A 27,668-nucleotide genomic window follows, 5' to 3' on the forward strand; every position below is an offset into this window, starting at 1 on the left:
TCCCACAGGAACTTGGTTCTTTTGGTCAGTCTCATGCCAGTCAGTTCTCCAATGGTCTGAGTGACTCACCAGGCAGGGCTGTTATTTGTGAAGTCCTTTGTATTCTGAGGTCTTTGAAACTTGTCAGACGAATCTGTGTGTTGTTCTCCCACTGAGAGAAACTTCACAATGCTCATTACCGATATTGTTTCTGCTTTGGGGATTTGCGTTAATTACCCCTCCCTGCAGGAAGAATCCTTTAGCTCACTCTTTTAGCCAGGAATACAATCACTAGCAAACCCATCTAAATACTTATAACATTAGTAACATTAACGCAATGATCTTTGAGCACTCCAAGGTTCCATAGCATCTGTCCTAGTGACCAATATCAAGCTGGTGTTCCTTGGGTAAAACAAAACTTCTATCAGCAAACTCAGAGTTGTCCGAGACAGAACATCAACATTGGCTGCCCGTTGCAGGAGAGCCATAGCCTGTCATACACCTAAGGCTGGTATAGGGGGCTCTGTCTGTGAGGTGGAGTGCTTCCCATATAAGGGCATGTAAATTACTGATCTTCCCCTGCTCACTCCACCCACTGCAGTGAAAGATCAGCCAATGGGCTGACCTGTGGTCAGGCCTGCTCACTCCACCCACTGCAGCAAAAACCAACCTATGGGATGATAAGTCCTCAGGCAATAAAACAGGCAGCCGAACCCTCTCACACTGGGGACCGCATCGTGTCAACGCCTGGCCTGATCACCCAGTCGGCTTGCACCCCCCGCTCTCGAGTCTGTTTGAGCGTACTTCGAGTTGGTCGACCTGAGTGGAGACAGTTTAGGAGCATGTGGCTGGTACTCGTGTTCCTGCTGTCTTCAGAATCGGTATAACTCCTCTTCCCCACGATTATCCCTATCCCAATTGATTTTTGAGTTGCCCTCATTGCCTATCAAGTAACAGTAGTTTAAGAGTTATTGTGTTAGTTCTTTTAATAGTGGTTGTTAAGGTTCTTAACTGTTCTTTGTGTAATATAGTGTAAATAATAGACTTATGAACAACACAGTGTGAATTCGACTGTTTCTAACCCCTGGGCAGTTATTGTGAATTATTATGATTTAGAAAAGCCTCAGGGAATTGTTTTATATTGTTTGATGATTTGTTTGTTTTTCATTCTGATGACTGTCTGGCGACCGCGCATGTGACTAAGTTTACAGTCATTAGGCGCCAGAGTCCTCATCAAAATAAAATCAGTTTTTATTTTTTCAAACCCCCCAGTTGTGGTCTCATTCTTTCCGGCATCCCTTCGAACCTTGTGTATTGCGGGGACTGACAAAAGTCAGCATTCAAATAGTCATTTGATGCAGACAATAAACACCATGCATTGAATACAGTTCAGGAAATAATCAAGTAGGATGGCATTTCATCTTGTTCATGACTCTTCTATTAGCACAATGGTTTATTGCTTCACAGGGGGAGAATTTAAGATCCTCTCAAATCAAACCAGATCACATTCTGAACCATACCCCATTAAAGCCACCTATAATGCCCCAGTTCTTCCAGAATATGTCAGGAACACATGATCAATAGATTTTTTGACATAGAAATGAATTCAAAACAGAGGACGAGCGTGTCAGATTAAGGATATTTTGGCAGTAGTGGTCCATGAACTACTAAACTAACGAATGAGGCAAATGACAACTCAGAAGAAGCAGCTCTCTCAGGGGACCAGTGTCTTCTGCAAAAGATCACACATGATGAATGTGGGAAAGACTTGAGTGGTGCCACTTAAGCTAGAGAACTCAGCTTCCAAGATCAAGTGGCAGCAAAGAACTCTTGACTCTAAAGAATATATTGTAGTACACCAAATCAATCTTTCATTGTGTTTATTATTAAAATAAATCTAGAGTGGAAATCTCTTCATCAGCAGGTACAAGATCAGTGATATTACTGACAGTTTTCTTCCACAACGTCCTCCAACAGGCAGGGATGGTTGATGATTTTATTTAATCGATTCCTTTAGGTTAGTGATACAGTCTGCTATGTTGTAGTCCTTCCATCACTTCCTGAGATCAAGCACTTCATCAGCTTCCAGCACAGTACGAATCTGAGCAACGGGGCGCATTTAAAAGTAGATCACACCCTGCTCCAGAAGCTGGATGAGGGAAGTTGTGTTTGGTGGCAGAAAACACTTTCACATCAGGATGGGCAAATTGCAGAGTGTTTGAGAGTGGCCTGGGGCATTGCCCAAGATAAGTACCACTTTCAAGAGCAACCCTTAGATATTTTTCTACCTCATGGACAAAACAGTAATGGAACCAGTCCAAAAATACATGAGCTGTGACCCAACCCCTTCTGTTTGACCTCCAAAAAACTGGCAAACTGTGTTTATTCTTTCCCTTTAATGCCCTGAGGCTCAATTCATGGTAGAGCAACCTGGGTCTCACCATTCAGTCTCCCGCAGCATTAGCACAGAGGAAAAGGGTTAGCCTGTTTTTTGCTGCCATGAAGCCCGAAGCTGTCCTTTTCTCCTTGGTAAGGTATGTTCTTGTGGGCATCCTTTTCCAAAACAAGGCAGTTTCATCTGCATTGAAAACTTGTTGGGGCACATAACCCTTTTCCTCAATAATTTTAAGAAGCTGTGAGGGATAATCCCGTGCTGCTTTATGGTCTGCTGATGCTAATTCTCCCGTGAATTTAACATAATATAAACTGTGCCTCTTTTAAAATTTCTCAAACCATTCCTTGCTTGTGGTGAATGACACTGCACTGTCATAACTTCTCCCTTCATCACCTGATGCTTACACAAAATGCTTTCATAAGCTCAAAGCCTTTTCTCAAATTACAGAACCATTCACAGATGCTTGTTTCTGTGCCATGTCTTCACTCCATACACTTACTGCCTTTTCCATTTTCTAAATTATGGGATCATGACTCACACATGACACCTTCACACAAGCTGGCATACTTGCAGCAACATTTTCCCTTATGTTTCTCTCCTTTTTTTTTTTTCTTAACATAACACACTGTAGGCCTGTTAATCCTGTACGTTCTAGCTACTGAGGCCGCATTACCACCACTTGCATGCTTATCTAATAATTTAGCGTTCTTGCTTAGGCATCTTTTTTCCTTTTTTTGCCTCTTTTCCACTGTCTGCATCATTCACTTTTCTTTTCAGTGCCATAATTAATGTATTAATTTAACTATCATAATTTTTTTACTAGCATGCACTGAAAAAGGGTCAGCACAGTGCATCATGTGCTTGGGCTGGTGTGGTGAAGTGCTCCGTGAATATGCAAAAGTGTGAACAGTGAAACCTCAGATGGCGAGGGCTTCCTGTATTGTACTTACATTTCAATGTATAGTATATTGTAGGGATGTTACATTTCGATTAATCAGCTAATCAAGTAGTCAATGGAATTTCCATCGACTACTTGATTAGTCGATAAGAGGGCGCTCACTATTCCACTGTGATTTTCCTTTTGAAATGTACAAGAGCTGCCCATGGCTCTTGTACATTTCAAATGGAGAGACGCAGGGTTTCTTCTGCCTCTCTCCTTTTGAAATGTACAGGAGCCACCCGTGGCTCTTGTATATTTCAAAGGGAGAGAGGCAGCGGGAAGCAAAGCAGTCCTCGCTGGCACGGGTTCCACTCTGTGCCTCTTCCTTTGAAATGTACAAGAGGTGCAGGCAGCTCTTGTACATTCCAAAGTGAGAGGAGCAGCAATGGGCTGGTGCAAGTGAGACTGTTTCAATCGTCACTCGCACCGTTTCCCCACTGCCCTCTGTTTCCCCTGCTCCCTGTGGATTCAGTGCTGTGGGAGGTGGAGGCAGGAACTGGCTTTAAGCCGGTTTCCCCCAGCACCAGCTTGTGCTCCTTCCCTTGCTGCCTCTCTCTGATAGAGGCAGCAGGGTGGGGGGGAGTGACTAGTTGAGTTCCTACTCGACTACCCAATAAGCATTTCCTTATTGGATAGTCGACTAGTTGCTTACATCCCTAGTATATAGAGCAGCATAAACAAGTCACTGTATGAATTTTTAGCTTTTATTGTTAGCGCTTTTTATGTAGCCGGTTATAAAATAAAGGCAAATATCTAGATGAGTTGATGTACACAGTGGAAAATCTCTCTGTATTTCCTATATTCTATACCCTTTCCTCCACAGGCAGAAAGCTTTGTCTTCAGTACAAGAGACTAGCTTCTCTGGAAATTACCGGTGAGGAAATTTCTTCAGAAATTTACCCACGTGAAAGCGGATATGAATAAAACAACTTGATGGTCTAAAAGTGTAGTTTACAGACAGCACTGTAGTTTATCAGTGCATGATATCTGTTCTGATCAAACTGTTGAGTGATGGAAAAATAATGACTTTCATCCAGAAACTAACTAAAAGTCATGGCTGCCAATAAACCACCTATAGGTGCTATGATAAAACACATAATGAAAATACATAAGCAGCTGCTGCATTCCATTCTACCTGTGTTTGCTGAGGAATTCTTTATGTTTGGTTTGTCACTTGGAATCCAATCTATTCAAGACAAATCTGATTTATTCTAATTTATGGGAATCTTCTCAACAAATTTACAGTTTTCTTGCCTATTTGTGCAAAACTGCCAGGAACTAGGTATGCTAGCCTTTTTCTCCTTTCTTCACAATTTTATGCTACCCAGGAGGAATATTCAGTCTACAAGAGAAATTCTATAGCACAACTTTTATACATATTTTAGAAGCTTCAGAGAGGTAGCCGAGTTAATCTATACAGGATAAATTTAAAAACAACTAGTATGGTAGCACTTTAAAGTCTAATAAAAAAAACCCTTCTACATGTTTTGTTAGTTTTTAAAGTGCTACCATACTATTTGTTATTTTTAAAAATAAGTTTATACATATTTTAGTTAGTCAAGAGTTCAAATTAACCAAAATTCATGATCATCCAAATCTGATGGTCCTATATTAAATAATTAAAAAGTACAAGATTTCATAAACTGCCTAGTCTTGTATACTCACAAGTTTCATCTCATTTAAAAGCTAATTCCTTACAAAATCAGAGATAAAACTATAAAAGTATTATAGATATTTGTATTAAATAAAAGTGTAGTTAAAAACTAGTAACAGAATGTATTTATATTTATATATCTATATCTATATAGATATAGATAGATAAAATATAAGTATAGATATACAGTATATAAAGCAATCCTGAATATTGCTTCTAGAATAAATTTTAGAATAATGTGGTAAACCTGTTCTCTAAATGAAGATATTTTCATGATAAGCACTTGGTTAAGTGCTTTGTTGACTCCCTCAGTTTTGACAACAGTGCAAAAATCAAGATATTCTTTGAATAGTAAGGAATCAGTTTGCCCATGGGCCTTTTCCTTTTCCTGTTTTATTTGAACTCAACATACATGGTATCAGAAAAATTTGCAAGCTTTGAAAGCTTCCTAGATCAGTTCCAAGTCCAACCAACATTGAAGATTTTTGCAAGCAAGAAAGTTTTCATTGCACCTGAATGCAGAGAGTCTTTGGATAGCAGGAAGTGCCTGAGTAAGGCTCCTTTAAGAGTCCTTCTGCAGTTGGATTATGATGAGGGAGGACAAAAGGGGACCGACCTGAGTGGTACTGAAGGGGTGACAGAAAGAGTTTGGGGGCACTAATCCAGCATGTGCACGAGTAGAATGAGGTGGGCATTTATACATGCATCCCAGAAGGAAGCCCCTCTTTTCTCAGTCTGGATCAGCAGCACCCATCCTTCCATCCATGGGATCGCAGTGGAACTAGGTTTTAATGTTTGACTGTAGACATTGTACTAGACTCCTTTTAATCTTTTGGGACTGACTACAAGGTTTTTTGCTGACATTATACCCAAGGTGGGCTGAGTTTTTAGCTTTGGTTGGTTTTTGTCTACTCCACATTAGTGGGATGCGTAAGATGGTTATATCAAGCTGCTGCAATTTAGTAGATGGCTGGTGTGTCAGGTGTCATGGGAAGGTACTAGTTACAGGAAGGTACTAGTTACGGGGCTTAAGAGAAATGCATTACATAAGGAAGCTGGAATTGAGAGTTTTGATGGCTAGTTCAGAGGGGAGACAGCCCCCTTGTTTTTCCAGACTCTGCTTTACATTTCAAATTAGGGACTGTGACCGGATCCCTGCAACAGGCTGGGAGGACTGATGGAAGACTTCCCAAATAGGTGGAAACAATTAAGGAAAGAATGATGACTTGCACCAGTATGATGTATTGCTGGGTAATCACAGATATTTTTAGTGAATAAAGCTGTGGCCTATTTGGACCACATCTACTGAAATCTTTCTGTTTCCTGTGTGGCTGGGACAAAAGTGCTTTGGTTCAGTGTAACTACTAAAGGGATATTTAATTGCTTTCTGTCTAATTCAGATTTATTCCTACATTGTCACATCCATTTATGTTTCTCCAAATGAAATGAAAAAAGAAAATGTGCAGGGGTGGGGAAATTTTCCAAATCACAAGCAGCCTCTGTATGAATTCCTGTATCAATACTACTAACTAAATTCTCACTCTCTGAAAACTAAGGTTACTTTTTCTCATGATGGTCTTAATTAATTTTTTGCTATTAAATCCTATTTTTAGTGTAAGTGAATTTAAAAAAATAAAATCCCCTTACCTACATTCTTCATTATTTTTAAGTGAAAAAATGTTCAGTAGCTAAAAAGTACTGGCATACTGACTACTCAATATAAGTTGTTTGGATATAAGTGGATGATGTGACACTGGTAGACCACAGTGTTAAGACTATGAAATGCCTGTAGGATGCTGCATGTATTAATATGTACTGAAATGCCTGTATCCCATATTATAAGGTAATATTTAGGTGTTTTCTCTGTAACTAAAGAAAAAGTTTGCTAAGACTGTAACCCACCCCACAGCTGGGAAGAAGCACTGACAGGTGTGAAACACAATTTTTCCACAAGAGGTGTAATCTCCTCCCCAACAAAAGATGGCCTGTAAATAACCAGACAAGCCACTGTAGAATAACAACTGCAAAAGACTTGCTTGATTCCTTCCCTCCCACACCTGAAGAGGGTATGGACAAAAGCCCTCATGTCATCACAGCTTGAATACTAGAGGAAAGGAATAAAAATCCCTGTTAAGGAGAAATTGTTATTGTGCTGTTTGAACTCTGAAGAGTGAAGATTTCTAAGCATAAGCAAGGGCCTCCAGCTGGTTACCGTGGGTTAGCTGTAAAGAATACATAAAGTTCGTATACAGCAGCTACTATAATCTTTTGGAACCTAAGCTGTATCTCATTTGTGTGTGTATGTTTGCCTGCTTTAAGAGTGTAAACATCTCATTTCTTTTCTAGTTAATAAACCTCTAGCTGGTTTATTAGAAGACTGGCTACGGCATAATCTTTGGTGAGAGGTCTAGGACATTAGACCTGGGGTCACTGGTCCTTTGGGATTGACAGGAACCTGAAGAAAACCATGAGATTTTTGGTATAACAGATCATCTAGCTGGCCTCAGTGGGAAAGCCCTTGGACTGTCTGTGACTACATGTTATGGCTGTTACAGTGCCTCAGGATTTCACAGTTGGTTCTTGATTGGTTAAATATAATTATAGAACACACAACCAATTTAGGGCTTGTGCCCTGCTTCTTGACAGTTTGCTCTGAGGTTGGCAATGACTGTCGTGAGCCACTCTAGACAGCTTAACAGGGTGAAAACCAAGTGTTTTAAGCAGGCATAACATGACTACTATTTAAAAGTAGAGTGCACTCTTGTAGGACATTAAAGTGCAGAAAATAACACTAGAAAAAAAATTATGGCCAGTAAATATATTTATAACAACAAGGAGTGTTATGGCATCTTAGAGACTAACAGATTTATTTATTATTCATAAAGCTTTTGCCCTAATAAATCTGTAAAGTCTTCAACGTGCCACAGACTCTTACTTTTGTAGATAGACTAATACAGCTACCCTTCCGAAACTATATTTGGAATCTTTCTTTCTTTCTGTGTTCTCGAACACCAGTGAATGAAATAAAGTATTTCAAGAAGGAAATTATTTAGGAGTAACAAAAAAGAAAGATAAATTATTACTACCACATATAAAATTCAAAATAAAACCTGCCTGTTATCTCAGCTCAGATATTAATGTGTGTGTATTTGCTTCTGCTGCCAAATATTATCAGTGTTGTTCTGACATGTAAGGAACGACCTGTTCTATATGGATTCTGACTGAGTAGGAAATGGCTCTAGTTTATCTTTTTGACACTCACAAGGTTGTTTTGTTCACCTTGAGTAACCACAATGTGAACAATGATCATTTGAGAATACTTTATATATTTAAGTTTCTGATAAGACTTACATTCCATCTTCACTAGAGGGTGAGCAGAAGCACAGGGTGATGAATCCAGAGGAGCAAGTTAATGTTAGTATGAAAAAGAGACATCTCAGAAAGCCTCAGGTTATAACAATATTTAAGGCATGATACACACCTGTTCAGTTTTGTTGTCACCTGGGTTTGTGCTGGGTCTCGGGCAAAGTAATAGGAACATATGAATTGCCACTCTGGATTGTTCCAGTGGTCCATTTAGTTCAGCATGCTGTCAGTGACAACAGCCAGTACTCGATGCTTAAGAGGAAGGTGCATGAATCCATGTCACAGAGGAATTATAGAATAATCTGTCCCTTGGGGAAGTTTCTTCCTTACTACAGTAAACTAGAGGTTGGTTTACAACCTGAGGGCCTGTTAATTTTATCTAATATAGTTCTAAATTTTTAAATTTACCCATATCAATGAATCCGGGTTATGTTTCCAATGACATTTTTCTCAAAATCTTCTTCCATTGCTCTACCTCCAGTGAGGTTTCAGCAGTGCCACCAAAGATAGGAGCACAAGTATCCGTCACCCACTGGTAAAGTTGCACATTCAATTTAGATGGCATATTTCACACTTTAATCTCTGAGGGTATGTCTACACTACCCCGGTATTTCGAAATAGCGGGGTAATGTAGGCATACCGCAATTGCAAATGAAGCCCGGGATTTGAATTTCCCGGGCTTCATTTGCATAAGCCGGGCGCCGCCATTTTTAAATCCCGGCTGGTTCGAATCCCGTGCCGCACGGCTACACGCGGCACGAACTAGGTAGTTCGAACTAGGCTTCCTAGTTCGAACTACTGTTACTCCTCATTCCACGAGGAGTAATGGTAGTTCGAACTAGGAAGCCTAGTTCGAACTACCTAGTTCGTGCAGCGTGTAGCCGCGCGGCACGGGGTTCGAACCAGTCGGGATTTAAAAATGGCGGCGCCCGGTTTATGCAAATGAAGCCCGGGAAATTCAAATCCCGGGCTTCATCTGCAATTGCGGTATGCCTACATTACCCTCCTAGTTCGAAATAGGAGGGTAGTATACACATACCCTGATAGATAATGCCCCATCTTTATAACCAATAAAGAGTAGCTCTGCACAGGTATCTTTCCAACATCCTATGTGGTGAAAACTGATGCAAAAAAAATCATTTTTAATAATATCCCTATCCCCTTTTAATTCCCTGTTAGTCCAACAAATGCAATGTTTCTCTCATATTGTAACTGCTTAGGATATTCTTAAAAATGTATTTGTGTTTTATGCTCTATAAAATCTCTCAAGTTCCATGTGACATTTTACCAGCCATGATTTGTGATTCTTTCTATTTTTTCTCCTCACTATAGATTTCCATTTTCTGAAGGCTATTTGTTTGATCTGAATAATCTCCTGAATTCTGCTGTCTAACCACACTGTCTTTTTTTGTTTGTTTCTTACTTTTTGTTTGTTTGTTTTTTGTATGGAAGAGGATGTTTTAGATTCCTTCTTTCACTCTGCTGTGTTTTGTTGAAGTAGTCTCCATGATTTAAAGTTTTTAATTTCCTTATGTTTTAATTCAGGGTCTTTTTGAACTTGCCTGTTTTTTTAAAATTCCCCTGGTACAGGATCTCTCACCCCTGTAGGGCTGGAGCTAGCCAACCAGATTACAGAATGAGCTTCACCTGAGAGGAAGCAGGTGATTCCTATATAAAAACAGCAGGAAGTTACAGGGAAGGGGAAAAGTACAGGAAACAGTGGCTATACCAGTAGAGAGCAAGATGGCTCCTTCACAGCCCTGAGTCAATACGGGGGAAGGCCTGTGGAGAAGGACAGACCACTTAGGGAGAAGCTGTGCCCAGCTGAAATTTGGATAAAGACTGTGTGAGTTTGTGTTCTGTTTTGAAAGCCTTTGGTGCTATTTTTGGATTCTCAACAAAGAGACAATGAACTAAAGTGGGAGGGGGCGGGGCCTTAAAGGGCCAGTGGATTATACAACTAAATAAATTGGACTCAGGTGAGAAATGTTGAAGTTCCTTTGGACTGCACGGAGTTTAAGAAGCTCTGGAGAAGGGGAAAGAGAGACATCCCTGCCAAGAGGCGGCTTACCTTGTTCCATTCTTTTTTTAAAATTCAGTATAATAGTGTTAGCTAATGCTGGTACTGACTACTGGCACACATTTTCATTGTGCTGATCAGTTGGTACCAAGAGCATTTGGATTCTCGCACACAGGTTTCTACCCAGCAAAAGGCAAATGACCCTTTCTTGTCTTCAATAAATGACAGATTCTTCTGGCTGTGCTACAACATAATCTCAGAGTTTAAACCAGCACAGCAGAAAAACAGAGCACTGCACATATAAACACAAGCTGACAAACAGCAAAAGTAGTCCAGGGAATCTGATTCTACATTCCTAAAATTACTGCCTAGTAGCATAAATAAGATCTAGAAGAAGAATGTGTATTAAAATAACTAAAATGCATGGAAAAGACTGTATTCAAGCCCGTCTCAGCCCACACCCATCCTTTTCTTTCCACGCACTCTTGAGTAAAAAAGTCAGTAAAGCAGAGGCTCGAGACTTCTGTTCAGTGTGGAGAACAACACTTAAGAACTTGGCCTCTCTTGGGCCAGGTCTAAACTGGTACTTTATACAGCACTGTAAGGCTACGTCTAGACTGGCATGATTTTCCGCAAATGCTTTTAACGGAAAAGTTTTCTGTTAAAAGCATTTTCGGAACAGAGTATCTAGATTGGCACGGACGCTTTTCCGCAAAAGCACTTTTTGTGGAAAAGTGTCTGTGGCCAATCTAGATGCGCTTTTCCACAAAAAAGCCCCGATCGCCATTTTCGCGATCGGGGCTTTTTTGCAGCAAACAAATCAGAGCTGCCTACACTGGCCCTTTTGCGGAAAAGGGACTTTTGCCCGAACGGGAGCAGCATAGTATTTCCGCAAAAAGCACTGATTTCTTACAGTAGGAAGTCCATGCTTTTGCGGAAATTCAAGTGGCCAGTGTAAACAGCTGGCAAGTTTTTCCGGAAAAGCGGCTGATTTTCCGGAAAAACTGGCCAGTCTAGACATAGCCTAACAGTTTCTGGCTCAGGAGTGACAAAACATCCCCCTCCCTGAGCACAGCAAGTTACAGTGCTGTAAACCATCATTGAGAAAAAGGCTACTCCCCTCGCACAGGTGGTTTACACAGAGTGCTGAGAAAACTCTCTCCCAGCTCTTGTGCCCTGGCCACACTTTCAATTTAAACCTCCATGGCAGTGCTTTAAACTCGTAAGTGCTTAGACAAAGCCTAGGCCTTTATGCATCCTTCCACTCACAGGGTATGTCTACACTAACCCGCTAGTTCGAACTAGCGGGGTAATGTAGGCATACCGCACTTGCAAATGAAGCCCGGGATTTGAATTTCCCGGGCTTCATTTGCATAAGCGGGGAGCCGCCATTTTAAAAACCCCGCTGGTTCGAACCCGTGCCCCGTGTAGCCGCGCTGCACGGGGCATGAACTAGGCAGTTCGAACTAGGCTTCCTAGATGCAACTGAGATGCAACACAGTTGTTTTGTGCTAAGGATGTTAACTATGGACTTACTAATCAAACAGTCGATGCATTTTGCATCGACTATTTGATTAGTTGATAGGGTGCTTCTGCCTTTGAAGTATAGCAACAGCTCTTTGAAGTACCCCTATCTCTTCCCCTTCCCTTGCTGCCTCTTTCTGATGGAGGCAGCAAAGGAGGCGGAGGTGACTAGTTAATTAGTCTGATTAGCATTTGCTTATCGGATAGTCGACTTGTCTTTTACATCAGTTTGTGCTGTGCTTCACACAAAGATATGTAGGGTTAAAGTCTCAGATACATACTTGCAGACTTTGGGCCTAAATCTTTCCTTTCCCTGTATCCTCAACATGCATCATTACTACCAGCAGCATCAGTTAGCTAACTGCGTTATACTCCAAAAACTGAACAAGGAAGAGGGGACATTCTTATACTGTCTATGTTATTTATTACATTGGTCTTCAGCACTGGAATTCTACAACATGGGGTTTCAAATAATAAAAAAAAAAATTATACCTGCATCCTTTCTGTTTTGAAATAAATTGTGATTGTTACCTAATATGTCTTATGAAATTACTTATCACATGAACGTGCTACATCACAGAACTAGAGATGTAAAAGATCTATTAGATAATCCAATCCATCCCACAAGGACTTCAGGATTGTGCCCTATAGATCATGGATTGGTGGGGGAGGAGAGGGAAGAGAAAGACTTATCCAGTACCCTTTTTAATTCTATCATTTAAAATTAATAAATTTCCTATAGGGGTTCTTCATGTTACTTTTAAACAAGTCTAGTTTAAAAGTGTAATGTACTTGTCAACAAGATATACAGTGCAAAAGGCTGCCATTGGTTTCTTTTGCTTCTTTTCAATTCTAAGAGTGTATTTTAGATAATTTGAGGTTGGCAGTGGACAATTGTGTTTACTATAAACACAGACATTTACCAATGTTCATGCAAATCACACAGCCATTATCCAAAATGACTTTGACATCCTGTCAAAAATTAAATGAGACACATGTCATATTACATTGTGTTCCATGGCTGCGTGACCCGATATAGCACTAATGAATCAATACAATGTGACTTTTGAATCTGTAGATAACTTATTACCTGCACAACTTCAGATCTCTGTTTATGTGGTTGATTTCTATACACAAAAGTACTTTAAAAGAATCTGTGCAATGACAAATAGGAAAATTAGTCCATATATGACAATATAAACCACTTAACACTTTAAAATACAAAGAAAAGCAGATCCAAAATAGTCAGCCTTCCCTTTCTTGCCCTGGTTTTTGGGTAAAGGGAATCTGTACAGTCATAAATACCCAAAGTATTAAAAAATTGTATGAAATAATAATCCTTATGACACCAACCAAGGGTATGTCTACACTAGCCCTCTACATCGATCTAGGGAGGCTAATGAGGGTGACCAAAATTGCAAATGAAGCGCAGGATTTAAATATCTCGCGCTTGATTTGCATGTTCCCGGCCGGTCGCCATTTTAGTAATTGACTAGCCCGAAATAACTGCCCGCGTCTACACGCAGCAGTGAAACAGGATTCCAAAATAAAGCCCTAACTCGAATTAGCTGGTATTCCTCTTGCAATGAGGTTTACCAGCTAATTTGAGTTAGGGCTTTATTTTGGAATCCCGCGCTTCTTTTGCAATTTCGGTCGCCCTCATTAGCCTCCCTAGATCGATCTAGAGGGCTAGTGTAGACATACCCCAAGCAATTTCTTTTAAAAAAAATAGGAAAAAAGAGCTACAACTTTTTTACGTTAAATTTTTGGATAAGGTTATGTTATTCTGACTCCAACAGGCTTACCTTAATTGCAAAACCAGATCTTTATCTACTCTAAAATAATGAAAGAAAGAAAAATATTTGTATTTGGAACTAATTTTTATTAACATAAAGAAGCTCCTTTCTACTATTGTTCAAAGTAACACAGGTAATTAAAATATGCATAAGGCATTTTCACTTTATAATCATGCTTCCTATGTACATTAGTAACAAAAGGCTCCCCCTTCTTTCATTAGTGCGCCACAATAAACAACATATTTCTATATCACATGGTTGTCCAGCTCTGCTAAAATATTAAGCTTTGCAAAAGCACGGATACATGCAGAAGCAACTTAGTTCAGTCAGGAAGTGTATTACTTTGAAACTCCCAGTTAATGACCGAATATTTATACAACCAAGATTGATGAATTACAAGGGAAAAAAGACCAAAACGAAATACTTCCATAAACATTCAACTCTTCATTTTAAAACTCTTCATTTTAAATTCATGTTAAACAATGAGTCCAGAGAAAAAGATTGCCTGAATCCACTTTACTCTCTTCCCCTATCTTCAAGGGCTGTTAAAACACCTTCTTAAAAAAAATTAGTTGCAATTCCAATGTAAGAGTATTGATTATATAAATGTAAACAGGATAAAATAGAGGCATTCCAAAATAAAGATTCCTTTGAGTTTTAAAGATTATCAATGCATTTTTGTGCACTGTTTACTCGGAGGGATGCAGAGTGAAGTACAACATGGACTGATCTGGACAATTTAGACTTATGTGTAGCAGGTAGTTGAATACCCATTGTACTTTATACTTATAAATAAATAAAATGGTTATTAAACAAAGATCTATCACACACTACCATATCTGCAAATATCAACATTAACATTTTAATATAACTGTTCTATATTTTTCCATCAACCAAAGAGGAGAAATGAAGTTGCCTCCAAATCTTTGCATATAATTTTTTACTCCTATTGTTTATTGTATTAACTTTATATGAATTATTTTAAGTGAGTTTTACTTCAGCAAGTCAGTTACAGAAGATAAATTTAAATTTTATTTTTTTTTATTATGAGTAGTAATTGAAGTATTAGGGTATCACCTACAAGCTTTAGTAATTGATTATCACCTCATTGTACCAGGCACTGACCCATACCCTACTTAATCGTGTACTAGCAGAAGTACTATAGTACAGCCTTGAAAATAATGGCATTTTCTTATTATGAGAGCTCATTTTTAACTGTTAATAAAGCACTATCATCAGGGTTTCTGAGATATTTTTAAGGTTTGGAATTTACATAGAGACAATTAGAACAATTCTGTTCTGTTTCCAGTTTCTATTAAATTGCTGAATTTTTTTCTTACTGGCACATTCTGTATTTCTAGTGGAAAAGTACAGTTAATTCATTTTTTCTTTCCTTCCACACACATTATACCTAAATAGGCATAAGTGACCAACAAAATTAGAAGATGCCATGAAGCAACAACAGCATGGAACCTGCACCCTTTTCTGGGTACTGTACATTGGAAGTCATGCAGATTGGAAAACATAATCCTAATTATACATAGAAAATGATGGGGTCTAAAATAGCTGTTACCACTCAGAGAGACCACTTGGGAGTCATTGTAGACAGCTCTCTGAAAATATCTGTGTGAAGCAGCAGTCTAAAAAGCTCATTGAATGTTATGAATCATTAGGAAAGGGATAGATAAGAAGACAGAAAATATCCACAATGCCACTATATAAATCCATGTTATACCCACACCTTGAATACTGTGTGCAGTTCTGATCTCATTGCAAAAAATTATATTAGAATTGGAAAAATACAGAGAATAGAAACAAATGTGATTAGGATTATGGAACAGTTTACATATGAGGAGAGATTTAAAAAGCCTGGGACTATTTATCTTAGAAAATAGAAACCTAAGTGGAGATATGATAGAGATCCATAAAATCATGACTGTGTGGACACAGTGAAGAGAGAAGTCTTTTTTATGCCTTCACTTAACACAAGAACCCCAGGGCTCACACAATTAAATTAATAGGCAGCCAGCTTAAAACAAACATAAGGAAGTACATCTTCATACACAACAGACAACCAGTGAAGATTGCAAGGAGGTATTGCGAAGGCCAAAAGTATAAGTGGATTCAAAAGAGAATTAGATAAGGTGAAGATGGAACAAAGCTCCATGCTCTGAGGTCCTAAACTGGGATAGGTCATGTTCATTCCTTCTGAAGCATCTGGCATCAGCCATCATTGGAAGACAGGATATTGGTCTGGATGGACCATTGGTCTGATCAGTACCCTTCTTATAATCTACACTAAGATGTCTGTACCTTAAAACAAGGGAACTCTATGGAACTCCTTCTGAGCATGTGCACCCACAAATGGGTCTGAAAAAGCAGCCAGATAGAATGAAAGGAGTGTATTTTTGCAGTGTGACGATATTTCTGCAAGACACCATGAACAAAACAGATAGGATTAGACTGTAACCCACCAACGATAAATACGGTCAGTAGTCTGGGCTATTTAATTCCATAGTAACTATAATATAATCTTATGCTTCATGATTTCAGCTTGACTCCTTCAGGAGTCAGAAAGAATTTTTCCCTTTGCGTACACTATTAGTTAGACATATTCTGGATTTTATTTTTTCCCTCTTTCTCTAAAGCATCAGAAATTGGCCACAGCTAGAGACAGGACACCAGAAAGGGTGTCCCCATTGCTTTGAGATGCTACACAGAAAATATCTAATTCTAAATGCCTGGTTGGTGTGTATTGCTCATGTAACTCAGGGTCCAAATGATCAAAATTTCCCCCAGTTCAGACTGGCAGGGACCTTGGGGATTTTTCACCTTTCTTTGCATAATGGGTAGAGGGTGATCTGTTGGGATCATCTGGAAATATCACCTAATTAATTCCTGGTCAATGTTGGGCTGCTACATGACGGCTGACAGTTCTAGAATCTCAATGCTGAAGATGGTACTTCTCTAGATGACTTCTCGTTACACAGCTTCTTGATAAGTGCACAGTGTTGGTAGCAGAAGGAATGGAAGCATCCGTTATAGTTTTACTGAAATGTGAGGTCTCTTGAGATCCAGACCACAGGGGTGACTTTCCCTTTCTCTTGTTCTGTTGTAGGGAGTCGGGTCTTTTTTTCCCCTTTCTTCTTTATAGGACCCCTGAACTTTTTGCTTAATGGAGAAGGCAGGTGAGCCTACTCTGATAAGGGAGAGTTTTTTGGACTCTGTGGACTCAGAGACTGTCCACAAATACAAGTTTAAGTTTGACTTCCATGAATTTCTTATGTCTGCTCTTAAATTATGAGCAGATCTTGTATGGGAGGGAAGTTTCCTGGAAGCGGCTTAAATATCCATAGCTGTGGGGAAAAGACCAATGGCAGGTTGGACAGGGTTTGAGGCAATGGACATAACTTTACTTGGGGCTGGGGATCTAGGCCTAAAAATAGCAAAGGCCCAGACTGGGCAAAGAAAAATCAGAGGAATGGGATTCTCCCCATATAAAACTCACAAACTGTGCCAAATAAAGGAAAAAAATAACAGAAAAGAAATTATGTAAAATAAACAAACAAAAAAATAAGTGATAGGTATAGCAGGCAGCATGGCTTAGTTAATGAACTCCACTGTATCAAACTGCAAATAGCTGAGTGGCAGAAGGTCCGGCCCTCCCTACATTAAGGATATTAGATACAATATAATTGAATAGTTATATAACTGCATGAAATCTTAGCAATTACACAACTAGTTGATAATCCCCAGAGGCGGAGCTGGCAGCCAGTGCATTCCTGGCCCCACTCCAGGGGAGCCCCCTGTCACCTTGCACTGCTACCTTTCTATCAGAGCTAGCAGTGCGGGGTGCCAGGTGGGAGCCAGTCTGCGAGCGTAGCCAGTTAAAAAACCAGCTCCCAGCAAACCGAGGCTGGTTTGGCAGCAGTCCCCTTCCGGGTGGGGTCTGGGTTCCCTGCAGACAGTGGCTGCTGCAGGGAGGGGGGCAGGAGATGCTGCCGCAAAGCAACCTCTGTCTGTGTTGGCCCAGGCTGACTCCCCTTTTCCTGTATGAGAGGGAAATAACAGCAGCTCTGACTTTAATGTAACATTCATACTGAGCTAAGGGTTTTTTTTTTCAGTCTGACTATGTGGCTGTTTAAGCAAGCAATATCCATTTAATCATATTTGGGCTGAGTTTCTATAATAAAAGCAGGCTTTCTAAATGTAGTATATCAACAAAGCCTTTATGATTTTTCAGGGGGTAGCAGTGTTAGTCTGTAACTTTAAAAACAGGTAGTCCTATGGCACCATAGGGACTAACAAAAATATACAGGAAAACCTACTTGATGAAATTATGCCAGTAATTGTTTAATTCAGCTCCCCAAAAGCTTTACAATTGTATAAAAATTTCTGGAAGCAATAAATGATCATTTGGAAATTATGCCAACATCCTATTCTGACATCTAAAAATCTGAGATACTGTCATGCTTGTGATTTGGGAGTCAACACTACATACATTACTTTGGAGCTTCTACTGCAGTTTACTACCGAAACAGCAACAGCAATGTTATTGTACAAATAAAAAGCCCTTATTGGGATCCCAAAATAAATTCACATTTGTGCTTCAAAATAAAATTTTTAAAATTCATCTATTAGTGCTCATTTATTCCATGTCCTAGGCAGAGTTTTGGAAATCACTTTTAGATGGTGGAATTTACAGAGAAAAATAGCTTGAAGAAGCAAGTTTAATAGAAGGTTGGTGCTTTTTTTCATAATAAATTATTTGCAATCTTTGCTGTGATTGAGGCACTTGAGAAGTGGAAATTTATCTGCAGCTTCATGTATCAGACTGAAGCTCATCAATGGATTTGCAATATTATTGTGTTTAGAAAATACCTGAGCCTTACAGCTGGAGTTATTCTATAAGGGTATGTCTAGTCTAGACTACATGGCTCTGTCGATGGAGCCATGTAAACTAGTTTACCCGGCATAGTCAATGAAGCGGGGATTTAAATAATCGCCGCTTCATTAAAATAAAAATGGCTGCTGCGCTGTGCCGACTATTAGCTGACCTGGCACAATGCGGCAGTCTAGACGCAGCGTGGTCGACAAGGGATGCCTTTGTCGACCGCTCCGGTAAACCTCGTGAAACGAGGCATACCGGAGCGGTCAACAAAGCCTTCCCTTGTCGACCGCGCCGCGTCTAGACTGCTGCATTGTGCCGGGTCAGCTGGTAGTCAGCACAGCGCGGCAGCCATTTTTATTTTAATGAAGCGGCGATTATTTAAATCCCCGCTTCATTGACTATGCCGGGTAAACTAGTTTACATGGCTCCGTCGATGGAGCCATGTAGTCTAAACATACCCTAAGGGAGATAAGAGTAGTGTAAACAAGGAGTCTTATCAGTGGAGATGACTGGGTTCTTTTTAGCTGCAGACGCCTAGAGATGCTACTATTTGTGTAACAGCAAATCAGAATCACTTTGCTATTTCAGATTTCAACTTTTTATTTATGGAAACCAAGAAGAATTGCAATGATCCTGCTTATGAAAAGCCAACATTATGGGTTCTTATTAAAGAAGCAAAAAGATATTTTTTGACATTTTGTGGGGATTTTTCTAAACTGCTCAGTCTAGCTGCAGGTCCAAAGATTAATGATGGGCCCTAACTGAAGTTCTGTTTCTTTTTGTTTTATTACCTAAGCAATTGTAAAAAGAGCTGCTAGGAACCTATTTATTTGCTAATGCAATGTAATTTGAAAATAATTCAGCCTTTAGATAATCTTACATAAACATCACTAGGAATTCCATGAAACAAAGAGTCAAAGTTTCAATAATATTGGCACAGTACATTGTCAATGCCAGAAAGTTGTACTTATTTCAATATTTACATGAAGTCAGATGAATACCTATGAACTACAATTCTGCTTCTCAAATAATTTAAGAATTACTTCTGCATAGCCATGATCTAACCAAGAAGCCAGCAATTCCAGTAACGGCTTTACAGGTGTTACCGAGATTGTCCAAAGAAGAAAGAGAAAAATTCATCGAGGAAAGTGAGTGCATTTCATACAACTATTCCTTTAGAAAAAGAAAAAAAAAACCAAAATTAAATAATATACATTCAACAACCCCTCTAAAAGTGAACAAGACATAGGAATCCCAAGTAATTTAACTAGATACAGACATGAGAACTCCTTCAAAGTAGGAGCCTATTTTACCCACATTACAAGGAAGTTGAGAGCATTGGGGTCTTATGTGTATCTTTTAAAAATACATCACGTTGTAGGTAAAATGAATAAACACACTGTAGACGTATCTGAATAATTATCAGACCTTGAAAAATTGAACTGAACATTTATTTTAGAAAAAATAAATTTATTTCCAATTAAAGAATACATTGATTGCCACTAAATAGCTGACTGCAATGATCTACAAACTCAGCATTCCTAACAAAAAACTGAGTTTGATATTCAATACTATGCACAAACAAGACACTCATAGGAGAATTGTTGGTTTTGTCAGCTACAAAGATTAATGGATATGGAACCTGCATGACAGAAACAAGAGTTCCCTGGATGACTATGAACTGCAAACATCCCATATTATATGTACACAAACATACAAATATATATACATACCAGTTCAATCAAGCGCAAAGAGGAAGCTGATTAAATACACTATCTTTCTTTACAACATCAAAACTTAAGTGCATTAAATCAATCCATCAATTGTAGTCCTTCCTCCTCTTCCTACATATCCACTTCTCCTGAGCTCCATCTTCTCTTCCTCTTTTGTTAGTGCTCTTTGCAGCTTGACAGTAACTCAAAATAATTGGCATGATACCAGAAATGCAAGTAGGGCAGCACAAGGTGTTCCTGTATCATTTGTATAAACATCTTATCTGAATTGGCCGTCATGTAACTGTAATTCAAATGTTCTCAATGCTAGTAAGGTAAAAATTTGAAGCTTTATTTTGGGGATGAGCGCGCGATAGTGGATGAATCCATTAAGGAAAACATAAACCATACAATTAGCGTCAAACACTGAAATCTTGTTGTTCAATGATAAGTAGTAACATTGACAAGCATAATGGACACTCTCAGTAAACTTTCTAGTCACACCTTTGTCTAGGGCATAAAAGAAAATGCAATGGAAGTTTAAACACATTCAGTTTTTTTTCTTTTTTATGAATATGCACACTGGTAAAAATCAATGGGCCCATGGAATGTTAATAATAAAATAGGATTGGGAACCTCATCTAGCATACTTATTATAGCTTCACTGATTTCAACAGAGCTATGTCAATTTATACAAGTTGAAGATTTGACCACTACAGTTCCAATGTCACTGTCTAGGATCAGCACTTCATTATCAGTTGGAATCACTTACCTGGTGACTTCTTAGACTGTTCAGACCATGCATTAAATCCAAAGCATCAGATCAAGAAAAAAAGAACTAAAAATAACCAAACTCAGTCAAACCAAATCCATGTTATTGTATTGTATCAAATTAAAACTCAACTCTATGCTATTGTGATGTATATAATTTTTGCTCATTAGAGCAGCTGGCAATTCCACCACTCTAAATCAGAAAAGTAAATTACTAATAGGAGAAAAATTTCTTTACAGAATGTAAATTCAACCAAACTGAATCTAAATATTTGACAATTTATTGCCTACTCTGACAATGCCATGCACATGGCTCATCACAAATTCAGTTTGCCTCTGAGCTTTGCATGCATGCATTTGTGATGATTTGTCTCCTGAACGAACATGGAGATTTTGTTTTAAATGACCGGTAAGATTTGAGAAAAATAATAAATCACATTTTAATTGCAACAAATAACTCACAGGCAAAACAAAATGAATGAAAACAATAGCAGCAACCCATTATTTTCCTCCCAGAATGAATTCCCATCTGCTTTTAAACAGCAACATGTTTTTCCATTACTCAGAACCACATCCAAGTACGGGACAATAAAGCAACATGGCCACAGGGAAGAGCAGAGGGCAGCAAAGCTAGATAATAGTTTGCTCGTTTCAGTCTCATTTTCTGTAGCTTCTGCTTACAGACAGCATCCCTGTTGGGCCAGCAACAAACTTCCTTCTGTTATGTTCTATACAGAGGTATATTTGGCAAATTTCTATGTATAAAGCAGTGAGGAAAAGTGAAGGGAGAGAAAAGGGGAAGGAAGCAAAGCGCAGAACTAGTAGGCAACATTCAAACTGTGCCAAGAATTAGTGTCACTCCAGTAACCATCGCTGTACTTATGAAATCAGGTGGACTGATTTTAATAGCAGTTTTTACAAAACATGTGCTTAATCTTGGTGGTAGTCAGCGGCTCTAGAAATCTAGCCAGCAGGTGATAGTCACCCCTCTCCACACAAGAACACTTCCACCCCTTCCCTCGTTTTTTCCCACTGTCATCACTCGCCACCTTCCTCTGTTCCTAAAGGAAAACAGTACTAAGTTACTCTCTCCCCAACCCAGAGAGAGAGAAACCATTGACCCCCCCACCCTTGGCCCAAATTTGCTCTGCTCTTATAGGGGATCAGCCCAACCTACTTTCTCTAGCTCTCTCTGCTCATAGAGGGGTACAAATCCTATCACAGTCTCCATTTTTCTTCCTGGATGGAATGCTGTCCTGCCTTTACCATTTCCTAGGCACATGTGCAGGCACTTAGACAAACATTTTCACAGAGGGTTTGTTTTTTTTAAATAATAATAAAAAAATACATTCCCCAATCAGGAATGAACCAGGACTGTCTACTGTAAACATAAACCAGGAAAAATAATGCTGCCAGTGCTACAACAACTATGAATTTAATCTTTCAAAAATATCTAACATGGTAATCGTGGAGGGAAGAGAAGTAACTGAGCTTCTTGACAACTTTCCTAGATCTGGACAATTTTTTTTAGATGTTTGTGATGCATTCAGTTGTGTGATAACTAAGCACTTGTGCTGGTTCTGCTAAATGGGATTACAGTTCCCATCAGCCACTTCGCACTACACATCCCCTTCTTCCAGCAAGATAAGGAGAAATGTCCCGAAACAGGAAGTACTCAAGCTCTGTTTGGAAATGGTGGCCACATGGCATGCAAAGAGATTAGTGGAAACCAGAAAACCATCCAGGTGGCAAACAGAGAACCTGAGAGAAGTTGAATCTCCAGTAACTGTGTGATGAACTGTTGTGTGGAATAAGCTATCACTGCTGGATGGTATAACTGAGTACAGATCTCTATGGGACTGATGAAGGGACAGCAGTGGGTGGGCAGTCAGCCAGTATAGAGGGTCCCCCAATGAGCAGGGCTCGACAAATAATGCAATCTACTCACCTGTGGCAAGTAGATTGCAACCCGGAAGAGCTGGGTTCGGGTGATCAGCGCATGCACAGATCGCCGGACAGTGTGGCTGGCGAGCCCTGCCAATGAGAAACACTAAGACTAGGCTGGAAACGTAACAGCACCTATTTGCTTGGAACAGAGACCTGCTTGGAGAGAAGACACTAGCCCTGAGGAGACCCGACTCTTGATTGGGATGCCCCAGTGGACAAAACCAGAACAGATCACAGCTAGAGGATTCTCTGCATCTTGGGGACTTCAAAGTATTTGAAGGCTTCAATATCTGAGATATAGGTGAGAGGATTATTCTAGGAGGGGTGGGTGAGATTTTGTGGCCTGCACTGTGCAGGGGGTCAGACTAGATGATCATAATGGTCCCTTCTGACCTTAAAGTCTATGAGTCTATGAGAACAATTCCTTACTCAGGATTGTAACTGTTTAAGTTGCTGTGTCTAGAGCCGTGGTCCCCAACACGGTGCCCGTGGGCGCCATGGCGCCCGCGGGGGCATTTCAATGCACCCGCCAGGTGCTCGGGGCTGGCCTGGCCCCGGGCACATGGCGCATGGGCCCCGGGCATGCGGCAGGGGGGAGCGCCAGCCCCGGGCATGCGGCGGGGGGGAGCGCCGGCCCCGGGCGCGCGGCACTCGGCGGGAGGGGGGGAGCGCCGGCCCCAGGCGCACAGCACTCGGCAGGGGTGGGGGGGAGGTGCTGGCCCCGGGTGCACAGCACTCGGCGGGGGGGGGGGGAGCACTGGCCCCGGGCGCGCGGCCCTTGGAGGGGGCCCTGCCCCCGGGCGCGCGGCTATGGGGGGGCCCCGCTGCTCGGCTATGGGGGGCCCCGCCCTCGGGCGCGTGGCAAGGGGGGGCCGCCCCTGAGCATGCGGCAAGGGGGGGCCCGCCCCCGGGCGCGCTAGTGTCCCCGCCCCCTGGCGCCCGGCGGGCAAATGGCCACGCCCCTGGCGCCCGACAACCTCAAAAGGTTGGGGACCACTGGTCTAGAGTATTTGCAATCTTTCCCTCCTGCCAGCCCTTTTCACTTCACCTTGTGTCCCAGTGGTTATGGCAACCTACCAGGGCTAGCACCTACAAGGACTCCCTGTTGACAAGCTTACCATGTTTTGCTTCTGAGCTGCAGTACACCTGGCACAGTACAGGCAACCCTAGGGGTTTGATGGGACGAGCAGTCCCACTAATTACAAACCTTCTACATGTGCAGGGTTCTCGTGAGAACAGTGGTAAGCGAAGGTCTCATGGGAAGTCCTGTGAAGTTAGCTTGTCTTGCCTCCCCCATCCCACAAATCTTGCAGGTGATTCATCTCTTTCTGAACACTGATATTGTGAAAACGTTTTGAATGCCAGGTCTTTCCTCATCCATACACCTGTGCCAAACACACATCCTCAGAGCTGATAAAAGTGAGTAGGAAGGTGATGATCCCGTTTCACCTTTGTTGGATGGAGTCTTAGTTTTTCCCACTCACCCCCACAAAAATGTTCAGTTCACAAGGATTTAAACAAATAATTTCTATATATCACTCCATGGTACCTTGGGGGGGACATGCACCTTCATCTTCACACATGTTGGTCTCACACAGCCCACCACATAGACATTTTTATTGCTCAATAACACATTACATTGAGCAAAATGTACCTTTCTGCAAATACTAACCCTGCTGAGAAGATTCAGGTCTGAGTAATGGTAGCTTATTTCACATTACTAGGAGTAATATGAAATTTTTAGAAGTCCAGCTTTTAAAACCCAACAGACTTGCTCCTACATTTTGGAACGAGCACTCTAAGATAAAGAGCTTTAGTTTATTACAGCGAGTGTGCTGTTGCAAAGATCCTTTTCTGGCACTAAACAGGCTTTCATTTGAGCCAGAGTACAACTTGGTTGGCATTTTGTTTTGCATTCTCTGTGTTTCTTCTGTGAGTTATTGCAAAGTGAGAAAGATACATTTACATCAACTCTTCTACTTCAGCTAAGGATAAATGAAAGATTTATGGGTCCCTCTCATTACTGTTATTTCCTGTGAGCATGGAAACCGATATACCATAAACATGCCAGCCTTTGCTCTCACACCACAAACTGCCTTCCACAAATTTTAAAACAGACAGTCCAAAAGCTAATTTTGTATAAACATATTTATCCTAAGAAGATATTGGAACCAGGCAAAGTGTTTCAATTTTTATGATTTCTAACCAGATCTAAATTCAAAAGAATTCTGTATGCCACTTCAGCTGCCACGCTGAATCCCCTTCCTTGCTGTTGCCTTTTGGATTTTAATCACAACATTCCTTTGAGTCAGGGGTGCAGGTAGTGAATGGCAGTTCTTTGCCCTTCTGTTTCTCCTTTTTTTATTCAGCTAAATTCTCAACTTAAATATTTTAACAGTGGAAACTACATTTCCTGTCCCCCACTCCTTCCTATTCAGAGCTCAAATTCCCTATTTAGTTTGTAAAGGAAGGTGATACAATCTCTCTTTTTTATTTAGTTTGTTAAATCAAACCTTTTATGAAGATCAAAATTTGTTTTTAAAAAGGCAGGTGTCCCTCTTCCTCTATGCTAAGACATGTTCCACCTACAACTTTTCTTCTTTTTTTGTTTCACACAACATATAATTTCAGCATTACAGAATAAGCAATTTGCTCAGATACTGTCTATGTGATTTTGGTTTTACTTGCATTAGAAAATGGGGATTTTGATGGTTCATATTTGTGATTATAACAAAGGAAAACAAATGACCGAGATAACCTAATTTTGACCCCTATAAAAAAGAGGATAGTGTATTTGAGCTTGTATTAAGGCATGTCTTTTATAATTCAAGGCTGCCTATAATACAGGCCTGTTACACTGCAGGAAATGTATAGGGTCCAATGAGTGAAATTTAAGGAGCCTGCAACTTTGAAAATCAAATAAGCATTTTTTTTAATGAGTCAAACTGTTTATTTACAGGAAGCAGTTAGAAATAGATCACATAATCTACTGCATCTTGTCCCTAGAACTACTTAGTATTAGTATTACAATGAAAAACACCCCAGGAAAAACTGGTGGTTAGCTAGATAACATAACAGCATAAACTATTAATATTCTTTTAATAAACTATTAATATTCTTTTATTTTTAAATAAATGTAGTATAAACTTCTATACAAGTTCTGCAGTCCAGAAAGCCTAAAATTTCTGTTTAGAGGTATCATACTAACATGGAAGCATCCCAAAATTATTTCAGTTGTATAAAAAGCTCTTTTGTAACTAGTGATGTGTATTAATGAAAGGGCAGGAACACCAAAAATAACTTTGTAAAAGATGAGTTATGCCAAGATTTTGTTGTTATTTTTAGCCCTTTTATTATAACATATGTTTAATTACTGTACCTTTCTCAACCCTTTCCCTACCGCTATTTCTTGTTCCCACAGCCTTTCTTGTCAAGCTTCCTTTAGAGCTCTTACAAAAGTTTTGAAGGTGTTTTTTTTTTTGGAGGGGGGTGGATTTTGTATCTCAAGACCATACATTTTAAGAATGTGCCTGATGACACTATCACTGTTTAGCATTTAAAAATAGGACATTTTTATCCAACTCTTGCTACCCCCATAACAAGTAAGAGTTTGCATGGTTTGAGGTGTACAAAATAAAGGCAGAAGAGTTTTAATACATGAAATGCCAGTATTTAATATTTGCAATATCAATCAATAACATTGCATATTTTAACAGGCATATACAAAGAAGGTATTTGGGCAGACAGCTTGGATCTCAATTTTCATTTGACACAGTGAGAGTTTCCCCCATAACTGTTAACTTCTAGATATTCTACAAAGACCTCTAAATGGCTGGAAAATGGGATGTTGCCAAGAGTAATGTTAGCTCTTCCTTGGCCGCTGCAGGAGGAGGTAGCTCATGTGTGTAACATCTAGGACCTGGAGGACTTCATTAAGAGGACTGGACAGGATTTCCAAAATGCTTCCAACATGGACAATCATTTTGTGCCACCCTGGCATGTAGCTACAATGTCATCCATCAGAGAGAAAGAGAGGTATAACGAGTTTGCAGAATCTTCAACACAGTGCCTTTGCTGAGGCCATAGTATGAGACTGCATGAGCAGCTAACACTCCTGGTGCAATGTTCTGGTGTTGCTTTGAAGCAGCATGGATATCTATTCAATTCACTTGGATGGTGGGCTTCTATTCTATTCTTTCTGTTCAAGGAATTTGCACAAAAGTAAGATAAATATGTCAGTGTCATCTGATAGTACTGATATTCCCAACTCTCTTTTGCAGCCATCATCACGGTCAGTACAAGGATGATGTCAGCTTTGTAATGTCAAGTGGCCAGATCTGATCTGTTCCTCTCTTCTTCACGTTGGTGTGTTTCATATGTGGTGCTGTCCCTTCCTGTGATGACTAGCTTGTGCTTTAGTGTGTCTCATTAGTGAAACATCTTATCTTGAATGAATAACTTATGTTGATCAAATGTTTCTTATTTTCATTAGCTGTCAAGACAATTTTCTCTGGAGGCAGCTGTGTATTTGTATCCAACTGATCTACTCTGCTTGATTCTCAAGCTCTGCTAGTTCTTGTGACACTCCTCATGCTGAAGACTTTGTATCCATCAGAGACAAGGAATATATCATCTAGGGTTAGGTTGTAGTCAGTGTAGACTCAAACTGGTCA

At 40.0% G+C, this 27,668-nt stretch overlaps 1 protein-coding gene across 4 annotated transcripts in view; it reads right to left on the minus strand.

Annotated features, from left to right (window-relative positions):
* The window catches only part of AFG2A (AAA ATPase AFG2A), a 291,912-nt gene that overhangs the window by 25,065 nt on the left and 239,179 nt on the right, over nt 1–27,668 (minus strand). Inside the window, exon 16 of one of the 4 annotated variants that reach the window (XM_075929852.2) lies at nt 22,997–23,082. The exons of the other annotated variants lie outside the window; for them this stretch is intronic. Within the exon in view, the coding sequence (XP_075785967.2) occupies nt 23,041–23,082 (42 nt within the window). The 3' untranslated portion in view covers nt 22,997–23,040. The remainder of the gene's footprint in view (nt 1–22,996; nt 23,083–27,668) is intronic. 4 annotated transcript variants of the gene reach the window in all.

This window comes from Pelodiscus sinensis, chromosome 4, assembly GCF_052426305.1.
Source record: "Pelodiscus sinensis isolate ZL-2025 chromosome 4, ASM5242630v1, whole genome shotgun sequence".
Taxonomy (NCBI): Eukaryota; Metazoa; Chordata; order Testudines; family Trionychidae; genus Pelodiscus; species Pelodiscus sinensis.